The sequence below is a fragment of the Eulemur rufifrons genome, chromosome 2 (assembly GCF_041146395.1).
Source record: "Eulemur rufifrons isolate Redbay chromosome 2, OSU_ERuf_1, whole genome shotgun sequence".
In the NCBI taxonomy this organism is placed as follows: Eukaryota; Metazoa; Chordata; class Mammalia; order Primates; family Lemuridae; genus Eulemur; species Eulemur rufifrons.
Window position 1 is genome coordinate 13,094,873 of NC_090984.1, and position 14,412 is coordinate 13,109,284.

The window sequence follows — 14,412 nt, forward strand, 5'->3', positions numbered from 1 at the left end:
CTGTCACTGTCTAAACGTTCTATTTCACGGAGCCAAGTGACTCCCGAGGGCCAGAATCAAGGGTGTGAGCCTCTTGTCTGGGGAACAGAGACACAGAAGGCCACCTGGAACAAGGGAAGGTAGCGATCTCATCTAATCTGAAGGCGAAATGCAATGGCGTCATCTGCTTAGCTTTGTCTGGAGAATCACTTTTCCCCACCTCCCCTTTTTACCCTCTTAACTCCATGCTGTTGTGTCTGCTCCACCTACAAGCATTAAACACTCATCCCAAAGTGTTCCCGTTGGACTTGGAGCTGGCAGGGCACTTGGCACAGCCTGCCCGATCAACCCTAGGCTTGGCCACCTCCCAGGAGTCCTTGCAAAATTGGAGACTCCTGGCACCTAAGAGCAAAGGCAAGCTGCTCTCAGGGGACCTTGGGTTCCAGGTGGGGACATTTCCCCCCGAGCACCCTTCAGACCACTACAAGGAGTGGTTTAGGATGCAGGGGTGCAGCGCAAAGATGCCTAAACCCAGGGCCCATCTTCAGATAGGAATTCCGCGTGTCCAGGAGCCGAGCTCACACCTCGGGGGCGGGACAACTAAGGGGGGCGTCTTGAGGTCCCAAGATCGTCTGTCCAGGAACTCTGGCCTTGACCTTGGCCCCGTCGCTGAGGTCAGGGGTCACGCCGCTGGGTTCCCAGGGCCCTCCCCTCCCACCTGGCTTCCGCCAACCCTGAGCTTGCTGGGACCGGCTGAAATGGACCGGGCTCCCCACGGAGCCGAATTATTGTGAGCAGGTGGCACCGCGCTGCCGGCAGCAGCCCCGGCAGCAGTTAAGCATAACAGGGATCTTAATGAAGCACTGTCCGAGGTGAGGAAGGAGGTATTGAGAGGGCGCAGCTGTCAGAGAGGACCGAACCGGAAACAGCGAGCAGCAGACTGAGGCTGCACAGTCGTGGAGACCACAGGTGACGGCTACGAAGAGTGTCCACGGGCGCGCATGCACAGCAGAACCCTCGCGCGTGGCCGCATCGCTCCCTCCATGCGCATGCGCGCCGCTTCCCCCGCCCACAGCTCTCTGAAAAAACCGTGGGTTTCCTAGCAGCGCCTGTGCGCGGCGCGCTCCGGGGTTCGCACATGCGCGTCACGGCGGGGCGGGAGCGGGGGTTTCGCACGTTGCCAGCCGCGAGCTCTAGGTGGCGTCATCCCTCGGGCTGGGACGAAGCACGCACGCGCGGAGGTTCGCATTCAGGGAAGGGCGGGTGCGCGTCGCGGGCATGCGCCCTGCGGGGCGAGACGGCGGCTCGGCGGGGTCATCCGGGCGCAGGCGCAGTGCGGTGTTTGTCTGCCGGACTGACGGGCGACCGGGCGGTGCGCGGCGGCGGCGGCGGCGGCGGCGGCGGCGGCGGCGGGGAAGATGGCGGCGTCCTCCCTGGAGCAGAAGCTGTCCCGCCTGGAAGCAAAGCTGAAGCAGGAAAACCGCGAGGCCCGGCGGAGGATCGACCTCAACCTGGATATCAGCCCCCAGCGGCCCAGGCCCAGTAAGCACGGCGGCGTGGGGGAGGGGGCGGGCGGGGCGGGGCGCGCGCCGCGGGAGGCCCCGCCCCCGCCGTCGGGCCCCGCCCCCGCTTCCGGGGCGCTCGCGCTTCTCCTCTCCGCCTCCCCCGCCGTCGGCTCGTGGGTAGACGGTCACGGTGACCCGGGGGGCGTGGGGCCGGTGAGCTCCCGGGAGGCCCTCCCCAGCCTAGGGGTTCGCACTCTCGGGGCCGGGGAGCCTGGTGACCCGGCCCGGGCGAGGCCCCCTCCCGCTGGCCCGCCCCCATCGCCGAGATCCTCGGAGGCCCTGTCACCTGCAGCCAGCCGGGCTGTCCCCTACTCCACACGACCGTGGCCCCATCCAGGTCGCCCCGCACACACAGACATACTTTTCGACCCGGGGCTTCCATTCCCGTCATTTTCAGTGACTGTCAAGATCATCCCCCGCCCCCAACCTGGGAGCTTGTCCCAGTTCAGCGGATGATCTGCTCACACGCACACACCTGGGCTGGGGACACCTGAGGTCACTTGACCACATACAACATCCCCTCCATCTCTTAGGAACTGAGGTTTCTTCCATTTGGTCTCCCTATGACTGTGTCTGAAGGTTCCTTCCTCAGTCCGGGATGAGCTTGTCATTGGGCTCAGCAGACCCCAACCTACATGCACCATCCCCCTCAAAGCCCCGTGACTAGTGTCAGTACCATCACCTCGGTGAGCATGTTTGGTCTCTCCAGAAATACACACCCAACCCCCAGACTGGTGACTTTGTCACCTAGGCTCAAGTTACTTTGCCCATTCCTCTAACACCTATACCCACCTGGCCTGGGGACACCTGAGGTCAGTGTGACTATATCTAGGCTCCCCAGCACACATCCACTTCCTTTCTGATGGTTCCCACAATCTCAGCACCAATTTCCCTGACGTCTTGTCATCCTGGATCAATACCTCCCCACTGACACACATACACACACACAACCTGGCCTGGGATCACCATGACCACAGGTAGCCTCCTGTGTCTCACAGGACCCCATCCCTAAATCCCCTCAGCCAGAGGGAATCAGATTTCCCCCTCCCCACAAACTGAACAGCACCCGCCACCCATGTTCCTTTCTGTGTCTCTCTTGACCCAGTGAAATGCTACCTTTTATGTCTCCTCTGATGTGGCCCTCATAGTTTATATAGCTCCCTGTGGAGTCATCTTGCCAGGAGGGAGGAGGCACTCCCGCCATATCTGGGTACCCCATCCACTCCCCTGGTTAGCCTGACTTTCACAGCCTGACACTCCTCATCCCCCAACCCGCCCTCTTCTGGGAGGGAGGTCAGCTGAACCTGGGTTGGCATGGGTTCCCCCCTGAGGAGTCTTGGGATACAGACAAGTCCTGGAGGTGGACATGCTGGCTTTGGACACTGCCTGGGGCAGGAAGCCTGGCCCAGACATGGAAGGTCCCTGCTGGGCTCCACAGGGCTGCCCTCCTCAGCCCCCGCATGGATGAGAAAGGGCTGGGTATGGGGCCCGGGTGCTTTAGGGGGTGGCTGTTCCCATACAGAGTAAGGTTCATGGCGGGCAGGCCCCCAAGGAGCCCCCTCCAGGCGTGTGTGTCTGTCAGCTCCATCCCATCCTCCCCATTCTGCCATCTCTGTCGGTTTCTACCCATCTCTGCAGTTTGGTGCCTCGCGCCTCCCCCTCCTCCTCATTATGATTTGATTTTCTTTTCTTTTGGACGAATCGGTCGTTTCTGTTGTGATTTATCGTGGTGTTGTTTTTTTTTCTTCCTTTTCCCCATCCAGTTATTGTGATCACTCTAAGCCCTGCTCCTGCCCCGTCCCAACGAGCAGGTACCAGCCTTTTTATCATCGCCGCTTGGACATCTGCACCATTGACCTAACCGCTGCCCCGGCCGCAGAAAGCCATCCCCATCCCCTATGTGTGTGTGTGCGCGTGTGTCCATGTCTCCTGTCACCCTCACTCTCTCAAGCCACTCGCGCAACGTCGGCCCAGCCCGGCCTCCTCTGTGCCCTCTCACCTCCTCCTACCCCCTTCCTCTTGGGCTCAGGCTTGGACTCCCTGGAGGAGGAAATGGTCCCTGCAGAGCAGGAATCTGTGGCCTGCAAGGGGGCACGTGAGTGCGACGTGGCATAAGTGTGTATGTAAGTGAGAGAGAGAAGTTTGGGCCAGGTGGGTGGACCCTGCCTGTTTGATCCATCTCAACAATGGGATGAATGTGTAGTGCCCCCCTGGGTGTGGGCCTGTCCTCGGCACCAGGGACACGGCAGTCATCACAACAGACCAAGCCCCTCTCCTTGTGGAGCTGAGGCTGTGCTAGGAGAGACTGCCTGGGGACAGTGAGCACAGTCCCTGCCAGGGAGAACATTCTAGCAGGGTGAGGGGCTTTGCAGGGGGCTGGTCCCGGAAAGCCTCTGGAGAAAGTAGAGTTCAAGCACAGTGTCCCTGGAGGTGGCATGGGGGGGGCAAGGACATAGCCGGCTGAGGCCCTGGACACCAGCGCCAGCATGTTTGGGAGCAGACGTGGTGGGCAGTTGGGCCTCGCCCGAGCCTGTGCTGGGAGGGAGACTGGGTGTGGGGTCTGGCCCGGGGGCAGTTGTGTGTGAGTGTGGCAGAGTTGCCCGTGTGTGTGCCTGACCATGAGTGTGTGTCAGGTGGGCAAGGGGGGTGTCTGTCCCTGGCTGCATGTGTGTAGAGGTCTGTGCCATGCCCCGGGAGTGTGTGTTTGCATGAGCGTGTGCACGTGTGTGGGGCTGGCAGCCTGCATGTCTGTGGCTCCTGTCCGCGTCATTGGGCACCTGCCCTCCAGCCCTCTCTTGCTGTCTCTCATTCATTCATCCTTTCTCTCTCTCTGTCATACACTCTTGCTCTCACTCCACTCTCCTGACATGCTGTGTGGCCTGTCATCACCTCTGTGACCTTTGTGATCTCCGTTCTCAGGGCTTCGTGTGTCTCCTTCCTGCCCCCCACCTGAGCACCCTTCCTATCCCCACCGTGCCCCCCGTCTGTGGGCCGGCAGCCACCTCCCTGAGCTCTGGGCAGCCCTCAGAGGGCCAGGTGGACTGTGCCAGGGCGGGGACCAATAGGACACTTCGAGGTGTGGCCCTCGCCCCCAGAGAGCTGGCAGTGCAGGGCAGGAAACCCCCCCAGGGGTGCTGGAGAGAGTCCAGGTGCAGAGGGCCTGGGGCTGGATTGGGGGGGCAGGGGCTAGGAGGGGTCCGGACTATGATTCAGGCCATGGGCAGAGCAGAGGCACAGGGACACACTGAGCAGGGGGAGGCAGTGCTGTGGCCGGGGGCAGCGGGAGGGGAGGCCTCCCCAGGCCCCAGAGCCGTTCCTTTGCTCCTGGCAGGCCATGCACCCCCCTGAGGACTGCAGGTCAGGGTCCCCTACCTGCCCCCTCTCTCCGGCTGAGGCCAAGGTCCTGGCCGACAGGGCAAGGCAAGGGCCCGGCTGCTGGCAGCTGGAGCAGGTTGTCTCTCCCCATTTGTCACTAGGCCGAGATGGTGGGAGTCTGTGGGGCTGTGGGCAAGAAAGGGGGCCGAGGCCGGAGGGAGGGCGTCCAAAGAGGCTGCAGGAGCAGGGCAGGCTCCAGGGAGAGGGTGCCTCGGAGGCTCCTGTAGCCAGTGCCCCGAGGCGAGCACACCATTGGCCTTCCCGGATCAGGGCCTCTGGGGCGTGAGGGGTCAAGGAAGGGTTGGCTCCTCCAAGGGACCCACACCTTATTGCCCACTCAGCCAGGGAGACACCTAATCCTGCAGTGAGCCTGCTCTCCTGTCCCAGGCCCCTCTCTGGCCTGTCTCTGCAGTGCCCCCTCTGGGCAGCTGGGCCCCGAGTCTTGGCTCCTGTCTGTCTGTCTGTCTCTTGCCCTCCCGCCCCCTAATGCCACCTGCCCATCCCAGGGTGTCCGCTGCCTGCCCGCTGCCTGCCCGCCCGCTGTCGCATGCCCAAGCTGTCCGCATGCAGGCTGCTGGAAAGAACCCACCCCCTGGCCCAGCACGGCCCCCCACCCAGTCCCGCCAGCTCCTGCAGGGGCTATACCCCCAGATGTCCCCCCAGAGTACACAGGCCCACCCTGGAGTCCTGCCCCTGCTTAGCCCACTGACCCGAGGGGTCCTCCCTGACCCTGGAGCAGCATGTGGGGGCAGGGCAGCTAGAAGGTGGGGTCCCATGCCCACTGTCTCCCTGGGTGGCCCACCCCGCTCTTGTTGGGGGCCAAGTTCCGTGCTGCCAGCAGGGCCAGAGCCCAGGCTGATCCTGGCGGGTATTCTGTCCTCGCTTGGTCCAGAGTGTGGGTACTGTGGTCCTTGACCTGCATCCTTGGCAGAGGTGGGGAGGAAAAGGACACTCCAGGAAAGCTGCCTGGCTGAGGGACACCGTGAGGTTCCCGCCTCGTTTCTCTGTCAGTGTAGATGGGGGTTCACTCACACCCCACCAGCCCACTCAGTCTCCTGCCAGGTCAGGGGTGGGAGGAGGTACCCTGAGGACGGCCCAGTGCCTGGGTTGAGAGACCCTAGCTCCTCCACCCAGCAGCTGGGGAGGCCAGGGAGGGGAAGGTGAGGGTCCCAGCCCCTCCCCCAGCGCCAGGCCTGGAGCAGAGGCCAGCTGGGCACTGACCCCTCCCCGCCACTGGTTCTCACCCCCCAGCCCTGCAGCTCCCGCTGGCCAACGATGGGGGCAGCCGCTCACCGTCCTCAGAGAGCTCCCCACAGCACCCCACGCCCCCCGCCCGGCCCCGCCACATGCTGGGGCTCCCGGCAACTCTGTTCACACCCCGCAGCATGGAGAGGTGAGCCGTGGGCTGGTGGGGCTGGACAAAGCTGTAGGGAGTCCTGTGGGAACTGCAGGGGGGTTGGTTGTTCGGGAGCCCCCTCCACCGGCGCCTGCTCCCTGTCCCCCCAGCATCGAGATCGACCAGAAGCTGCAGGAGATCATGAAGCAGACGGGCTACCTGACCATCGGGGGCCAGGTACCACCCTTCACTCGGTGCCCCTGGGGTGGGAGGTGTGCAGGTAGGCCGGGCCCATCCCAGGGCCACAGCCGAGGCCCCTGGGACCCTCCAGCCCCTGTTGTCCTCCCAGCGCTACCAGGCAGAAATCAATGACCTGGAGAACTTGGGTGAAATGGGCAGTGGCACATGCGGCCAGGTGTGGAAGATGCGCTTCCGGAAGACGGGCCACGTCATTGCAGTCAAGGTGAGCCTCAGCCCTCGCCCCCGGGCTGGCCTACACCTCGGTCCGCCGGTGCTGAGGTCCCTCCCCTCCTTCCGTGCCTGTCGTGCAGCAAATGCGGCGCTCAGGGAACAAGGAGGAGAACAAGCGCATCCTCATGGACCTGGACGTGGTGCTCAAGAGCCACGACTGCCCCTACATTGTGCAGTGCTTCGGGACCTTCATCACCAATGTGAGCACCCCTGCCCTGCCGGGTGCCCCCACCCCTGCCCTGGGGCCAGAGCTGCCCTGGGGTGAGCAGGAAGGCGCTGCCATCTCAAGCCCTGTGTGTGTCCCCGACAGACCGATGTCTTCATCGCCATGGAGCTCATGGGCACGTGCGCCGAGAAGCTCAAGAAGCGGATGCAGGGCCCTATCCCCGAGCGCATCCTGGGCAAGATGACAGTGGCGGTGAGTGGCTGGGCTGGCGGCCTGGTGGGTGGGCAGGCCCGGGCCCATGGTCATGGGCACCTGCCCCTGTGCATGCCGCAGATCGTGAAGGCGCTGTACTACCTGAAGGAGAAGCACGGCGTGATCCACCGCGACGTCAAGCCCTCTAACATCCTGCTGGATGAGCGAGGCCAGATCAAGCTATGTGACTTCGGCATCAGTGGCCGCCTGGTCGACTCCAAGGCCAAGACGCGGAGCGCCGGCTGCGCCGCCTACATGGCGGTGAGTGGGGGCCCAGCACATGGGGGGCGGCGGGCCCTGGCGGCCTCTGGGGTACAGCCTCCCCTTCTCCCCCCGGCAGCCTGAGCGCATCGACCCCCCAGACCCCACCAAGCCAGACTACGACATCCGGGCCGATGTGTGGAGCCTCGGCATCTCGCTGGTGAGTGGGGCTCCGCCCCTTCCTCGGGCCGGGGGTGAGGTCCGGTGTGGCCCCCGACCCCGTGCCTGCGAGGTCCAGCCCTGCCCATCTCCCTCCCAGGTGGAACTGGCAACGGGACAGTTTCCCTACAAGAATTGCAAGACGGACTTTGAGGTCCTCACCAAAGTCCTCCAGGAAGAGCCCCCGCTCCTGCCCGGTCACATGGGCTTCTCGGGGGACTTCCAGTCCTTCGTCAAAGACTGGTGAGAGCCCCCGCCCTGCCTGCCCTCCTCTCAGGGACATCAGGGGAGGCCCTTTGCTTGGGGCAGGAGGGGGTGTGGGGCCGCCCTGGGGTGGCGGCAGCTGTGCATGGGCTCCTGGCTGGGGGCACAGACAAGAGCTGGAGCTGATGCCCTGGGAGCCACGAGCTGGGTTTGGACCCAGTCTGAGGGGACAGCTGGCCCCGTAGGCGTTTGGCAAGGTGGCCGTGGGAGGCTGTGGGCACCCAGCCACAGCAGGCCGAGCCGTGTTTGCAGAAGGTCCCCATCTGGTCTCCCAGGGCCGGGAGGCTTCAGGGCGCACACCTGGGCAGGTCCCAGCTGTCACCAGGGCCCAGACCATCAGCAGCTCCTTCCCCCTTGGACCTTAACAACCTCCAGCTCACCTGGGGCATGAGAAGTGGGGGGCAGCCGGGCCCCTCCTGCCAGCTCTCACCTCCCTCCCTCCCTCCTCCCTGCAGCCTTACTAAAGATCACAGGAAGAGACCAAAGTATAATAAGCTACTTGTGAGTACCCGGGGCCCCTCCCCATCCCTGTCCCTGCAGAACATCCCCACAGGAGCCCCAGGCCCTGAGCATGAGGCCCCCTCCTCCTAAGCCCCTGCCTCGGCCCCCGCAGGAACACAGCTTCATCAGGCGCTACGAGACACTCGAGGTGGACGTGGCGTCCTGGTTCAAGGATGTCATGGCAAAGACCGAGTCGCCGAGGACTAGTGGGGTCCTGAGCCAACACCACCTGCCCTTCTTCAGGTAGCTGCATGGCGGCGGCCAGCCCCGCAAGGGCCAGGGGCATGGCCACAGGCCCCCCTTCCCCACCCAGCCACCTGCCAGGGGAGACCTGGGACCCGGATGGCCGCCGAGGGCTGAGGACAGAAAGTAGGGGCACCCACCCACCCCCGACTCCCTGCCCGCCAGCCGTGGACAGACGGGCCGTCAGGCCCCAGCCCTTCCCGCCCCGGGGTCAGCCGGCCGCGCGAGTTCCCCGGACAGACACTGTGAACGGACGACAGCAGGCCGCGAGCAGACTCGCTATTTATTCAGTTGTAACCTCTGGGCTGGGGTGGCCCCCAGGGTCAGGAGAGACCCCTGAGTCCCCAGCCCCGCTCCGAGCGTGCCGTCCTCGCCGCTCCCCATGCACCTGTTCCTTCTCTGTCACCCCCTCTACCTCTGTCCTTGTCACCCTCCCTGCCTCTGCTTCCCTCCTGGCCCAAGCCTGGGCTCAGCCACCCCTGGCGGGACCCCTGGGTCTGCTTAGGTCTCCGTGGGGCAATGAGTCAGTGGCCCCCAGAAGGGGCTGTGGGCGTTGCAACTGCAGCCGGCGGGGCTGGTCTCTCTGTCTCTCTCTTTCTCTCTCTTTGATCTCAGGGGGTCCTTTTTGGAGTTTATTGTATTTTATTGTACTTGGTGGGGGGTGGGGGGCGGAGAAGAGCTTGTTCTCACGGGGTTTGTTGGTACCTTCAGAAACTTTTACCAAAGTCACGTTTAGCTGCTTGTGGAGGGTCCCCCGACCGCCCACTAGGGGCTGGGCCAGGTGCTGCGGCTCCTGCTTCAGGGGCCGGCCCTGGGGCCCTGGGGCCCTGGACGGGGAGGCTGGCCCCAGCTTAGGGGCGAGTTGGAGACCTCAGGGGGTGTGGAGGGGGCCCAAGGGGCTGTGGCCACACACAGGGTGGCCTTCAGGGAAGGTAGACGGGGGGCGTGGCGGGAGCAGGCGGCCAGAGCGAATTGAAGACGACGAGAAGGAGTGTGGCGGGAGTTGGATTGAGGGGGAAGGGAGTGGATGTGGGGGTTCAGGGACATGTGACAGGCTCCAGCGGGGGAGAGGGGGCACCAGGCTATGGGTGGGAGTTCAGTGTGGTCACCGTGACCCCAGGGTGCCACTGTGCTGCACCACAGCTGGCCAGGTGTCCCCCCAGCACTCGCTGCTGCTGCAGGCAGAGCAGGAGGAGTGTGTTTCCTTTTTGTTGGTGATGCATGCAAATCACGTGGACGAGAAAAACAAAATAGCAAAACACAAAAATGAAAAAAAAAAAAAAAGAATAAAACCCCATAAAACCACAAACAAAAACCAACCAACACCAAAGGTGAGGAACCTCGCTGGACGTAGCTGAAGCAGCGTAGACATAGGGTCGCTGTGTCCTCTCATCTGTGGTCTGAACTCTCCTTATCATAGTCACAAAATGCCGCATGTTTAAAAGTAGTAGAAGTCATCTTCTCTCTGCCCCGGGAGGAAGGCCGCCTTGTCTTGCCTCTGCTCCCCTTTGTGAGGGGACAGGGGCCAGGTAGGGGTGCCGACAGGCCTGGCCCCCACCCTCCCTCCCTGGGGCCAGCCACAGGGGCCTCTGCGGGTAGCTGGAAGGTTGCTTGGCTGGCTCCGGGCCGGTAGAGGCCCGAGACTGGGCTACCTGGTTTTATTTTTATTTAACTTGATTTTCCGTTTTTTTGTGCGTGTGTGTCTGCCCACCCCCTCCTTCAGTGTTATGGGGGAGTCCTGGGGGAGCCTCTCCTACCTCCCCGCCTCTCCCCAGACCTCCCCCTCGTCACCAGCCATCCCTCTGGACCAGGCAGAGGGCAGACCGGGCGGGCAGGAGCCTGGGGTGGCCCGGCCCAGCCCACCGGCCCCGGGACCCCTTCTCAGGCCGCCAGTATTGCCCTGTCCCTTTTTAAAACAAAATGCCCTCATTTGTAAATCCTTAGACGCTTAAGAATAAACCCCTCCCTTTTCTTCTGCGAGTCTGTGGTGTGTCTGGAGCCTGGCAGGGAGGTGGGAAGGGGCTGGGGAGGGGGTGCTGTTCTGGTGGTTGAGGCATCTGCATGGAGGGGAAACTGAGGCAGAGTGGGGGGTGGTGTTGGGAGGGAGGTGTTTAGAGTAGCTTGCCCAATATCGAGCGGCCAGTGTGAGGGACTCTCTGCCCCCAGTAGCCACAGGACGGACAGGAGAGGAGTCCTTAATTCCCTGCAGGCCTTGGGCCCTGGCTCTGATGTCAGTCCCTGTTGGCCACCCCCGCTCTCTGCCTCCCAGGGTGGCCGCCCAGCCAAGGACAGGGCCACCTGCCCACCTGCCAGGCCCGGGTGCAGCCAGGCTGGTGCCTCTGCTCTGGCCCCCAGACACCCTGACCTCGGCCAGTGCAGTATGCTGGGCTCTGCACTCCTGCTGCTGGCCCTGCTCTTGGGGACCACCTCGTCACCCACTGGGCCACCTGGTATGTACAGGCGGAGGGGGACACTGGGCCTGTCCCACTGCCATCCCTCCCTGTGTGGTCCTTCCTCAACTTGACCTCTTGTCCACCCCACTTGGGGGAAAGGGTAGGGTGGGGACTGCCTCTGTGCCATCCTCAGGTTGGCCCACATCCTGGACTTCCTCAAAGCAGGGAGCAGTTGCAGAGAGGCCCAGGACTGTGGGAGGGGTGGGCTGTGCAGGTGCCCCTCAGAGTGGGTGTGTGGGCAGTCCCCAGCGTCTGACAAGGACCCTAGGTGAGGGCCTCCCGGAAGCGGACGTCTGTGCGTGCTCCCTGGGCAGTGTGTGTGCGAGTGTGCTGGTGCACGGGCACGGACGGGAGACCCCCACCTTTGCTGCCGCTGCCTTCAGCCTGTGGGTGTGAACCCTGGACAGGCAGAAAAGTCCCAGATCCTGGTGGCCTGACTGGGCTTTGGCTGTGTCCCAAAGGGCCTCTGGGGAGGGCACCCTCACCCCCCACCCCCCCTGTTGATGACAGCACCTACCTGCCCTTAGAAAGGGGAGTAGCCTGGGGGGAGGCGAGAGAGCTCTGACTCCCAGCCTGACCTTCCACCCTCGTGTGCACCTCAGCCCTTTCTGCCCCGAGGTTTCCTCACCTGCTTTGGAGGCTCGTCCCCAGGGGCTCCCAGCTTTGCACCAGCCTCAGCTGCTGGGCTGCGCTGGTCCCCGGGGTCGCCAGGGGACACAACACAGTAACTGTCCCGCTTGCAAAGACGTGGCGCAGTGCGGAGCCTGGGTGACTCCGCCACCGCATCCCTTTTCCAAAGGTTGTGGCGGGGGCGAGGTGGTCGGGTCACTTTCCCTGAGAGCCTAAGGGGCAGCGCGGCCTCCCTTGTCAGTGTCGCCCTCCCCCCACCCTCGCCCCGCCAGCACCCCAGTTTCCCGCGGCGCCGGGGCCCTGGCTGCGCAGACCGCTCTTCAGTCTGGAGCTGTCGGACGTGGAGGACGTCTTCCCGCGCCGCGCGGGGCCGCTCGAGGTCCCAGCGGACAGCCGCGTGTTCGTGCAGGTGCGAACACCGGGAGCACCGAGGGCTGGTGGCAGCAGGTCGGGGCGGGCGATCCTGATGTCGTCCCCGTCCCCCAGGCAGCCCTGGCCCGTCCCTCCCCGCGCTGGGGCCTGGCCCTGCACCGCTGCTCCGTGACGCCGTCATCACGCCCGGCCCCTGGGCCAGCCCTGGCGCTGCTGCGCGGGGGCTGCCCCGCTGACGCCTCGGTCGCCTTCCCGCCACCGCCGCCGCGCCCGGGTGCCACCAGCCCCGCGCGCTTCAGCTTCCGCCTGCGCCCGGTGTTCAACGCCTCGGTGCAGTTCCTCCACTGCCAGCTAAGCCGCTGCCGCCGCCGCCGCCGGGGAGTCCGCCGCGCTGCGCCTCTGACGCCGCCCCCGCCATCGCGGGTGCGCGAAGGCAGAGCCGGGGATCAGGGCCCCAGGCCCCTTCGGGGGCTGGGCACTGGCGGCTGAGGATACCCCGGAGTTTGGGGATCTGAGCATCTGGGCGCTTTGGGGTCTGGGGTCACTTGGGACTGGGGGGTAGACACTGGGTCTCTCCCAGTCTGGGGGCTGGGCGCAAGGACCCCAGGGGCCCATGGAACTGTGCACAAGAGTTCCTCGGGAGACAGAGAGTGGACACTGGGTTCCCCCATGGACAGTTCTGGGACTCTGGGCGGCTCTGGCTGAGAAACTGGGTGCAAAAGGCCACTGAGGGTCGAATCTCTGGGCACCTGACGTTAGCTTCACAGGTTAGGTACTGAGAGAGCCGGATCTTGTGACCTCCTTGAGGGGCTGGAATTTGGGGTCCCCAAGGGCTGGGCAGCTAGCTGCTTGTACACTTAGGGGCTGGGCTCATGGACCCTAAGGGGCCGGATTTCCAAGGGGCCTTCTGGCTGTGGTGGAGAGCTGGACTCTTAGGTCTCTCTTGGGAGCCCTGGGGACCTGAGCCAGGGTCCCGGGCCCTGACGTCCTGGTCTCTTTCCCCACCCCGCACCTGCCCCCAGTGCCTGCCTCAGGATGAGGCGTGCGTGGGCGCCATCAGTGGCAGCGGCGAGAGCCTGGGTGCTGACAGCCCCCACCTACACACGCTGACGCAGCCCATCGTGGTCACCGTGCCGCGGCCGCCCCCCAGTGAGCGCGCAGTCCCCTCCGCCCCGCGCAGGGGGCCGTGGGGCAGGGGTGGGAAGGACTTCCGGGTCCTGGGCCCAGTCTCAGTGCTGCCGACTCCCTGCAGGGCCCCCCAAGGTCGTCCCGGGCCGCGCTGCCGCGCGCCCCAAGCCTCCGGCGCCGGCCCCCGCAGCCCTGGAGCCCGCGCCGGTGGTGGCGCTGGTGTTGGCAGCCTTCGTGCTGGGCGCCGCCCTGGCCGCCGGGCTCGGCCTCGTCTGCGCGCACTCAGGTACAGACCTCGGCCACGCTGGGACCTTTGCCCAGCCCCCAGACTATTCCTGAGCGTCGGGACCCGGGGTCGCGGCGATCCCGCCTACCGAGCCTGAGTCGCCATAGCCCCGATTCCGCTATGCCCGCAGCAGCCCCGAGGGGGCGCCCTTACCCCGGCGCTGCGCGCAGCCACCCCGACTGCTGCCTGCCTCTCCCTTGCAGCGCCCCCGCCCCCCGGCCTGCCCCCGAGAACCTCGCCCGGCGGCACCCAGCCCAGGAGGCCCCAGTGAGGCAGGTAAACGCGGAGGTGGGGGAGCTGCAGGAAGGAGGGGCTGACAATGACTTCATAGCTCTTACTCTGTGCCAGCCACTGTTCTGTTTTACGCATATGAACTAATTTAATCCTCATAACCAGCTGGGTGCAGTGCTCACGCCTGTAATCCCAGCACTTTGGGAGGCTGAGGTGGGAGGATCTTTTGAGGACAGGAGTTCTAGACCAGCCTGGGAAACACAGCAAGACCCCCGTCTCTACAAAAAATAGCTGGGCATGGTGGTACACACCTGTATAGTTCCAGCTACTCGGGAGGCAGAGGCAGGATAGAACTCCTTCAGCACAGGAGTTCCAGGCTGCAATGAACTATGATGACGCCACTGCAACCCAGCCTGGGCCACAGAGTGGAGACCCCATTTCTAAAAAATACATAAATAAATAATGCTCACAACAACCTTCAGGTAGATACTATCATAGTCCCCATTTTACAGAGGAGAAAAATGAGGCACTCTCTGAAGTTAAATAACGTGTCAAAGGTCACAGTATTTGGTGGAGGAGGGATTCCAACTCAGGCAGTGGGTCACCAGCGGTGGGCTTTGGGCTCTGGGTCGAGCCAGGGGTCCTCAAATTTTGGACAGGCATTAGGCAAGGAGAATTTGGCATTCAGACGCAGTTCCCACTCTTACCCCAGCATACAGACTGATGGGAGAGGCCACTGG

General features: G+C 64.1%; 2 protein-coding genes across 4 annotated transcripts; both read left to right on the plus strand.

Moving 5' to 3' along the window:
* The first annotated feature begins 1,392 nt into the window (after positions 1-1,392).
* MAP2K7 (mitogen-activated protein kinase kinase 7) lies at positions 1,393-9,864 on the plus strand. 3 transcript variants are annotated; one of them, XM_069479221.1, is made up of 12 exons: positions 1,393-1,521; positions 3,308-3,355; positions 6,171-6,312; positions 6,426-6,492; positions 6,605-6,718; positions 6,807-6,926; positions 7,037-7,144; positions 7,226-7,405; positions 7,485-7,565; positions 7,665-7,807; positions 8,284-8,329; positions 8,442-9,864. In XM_069479221.1, the coding sequence occupies exons 1-12, from the start codon at positions 1,398-1,400 to the stop codon at positions 8,574-8,576; spliced, it is 1,308 nt and encodes a 435-aa protein (XP_069335322.1). In that variant the 5' UTR covers positions 1,393-1,397; the 3' UTR covers positions 8,577-9,864. The 3 variants fall into 3 exon arrangements, with proteins under 3 accessions (XP_069335322.1, XP_069335328.1, XP_069335330.1); XM_069479227.1 differs by lacking the exon at positions 3,308-3,355 and having other exon boundaries at positions 7,644-7,807; XM_069479229.1 differs by lacking the exon at positions 3,308-3,355.
* Positions 9,865-10,952: 1,088 nt separating this feature from the next.
* TGFBR3L (transforming growth factor beta receptor 3 like) lies at positions 10,953-13,712 on the plus strand. Its single transcript, XM_069491384.1, has 6 exons — positions 10,953-11,022; positions 11,928-12,064; positions 12,142-12,450; positions 13,050-13,176; positions 13,280-13,441; positions 13,645-13,712. The coding sequence occupies exons 1-6, from the start codon at positions 10,953-10,955 to the stop codon at positions 13,710-13,712; spliced, it is 873 nt and encodes a 290-aa protein (XP_069347485.1).
* Positions 13,713-14,412: the final 700 nt, after the last annotated feature.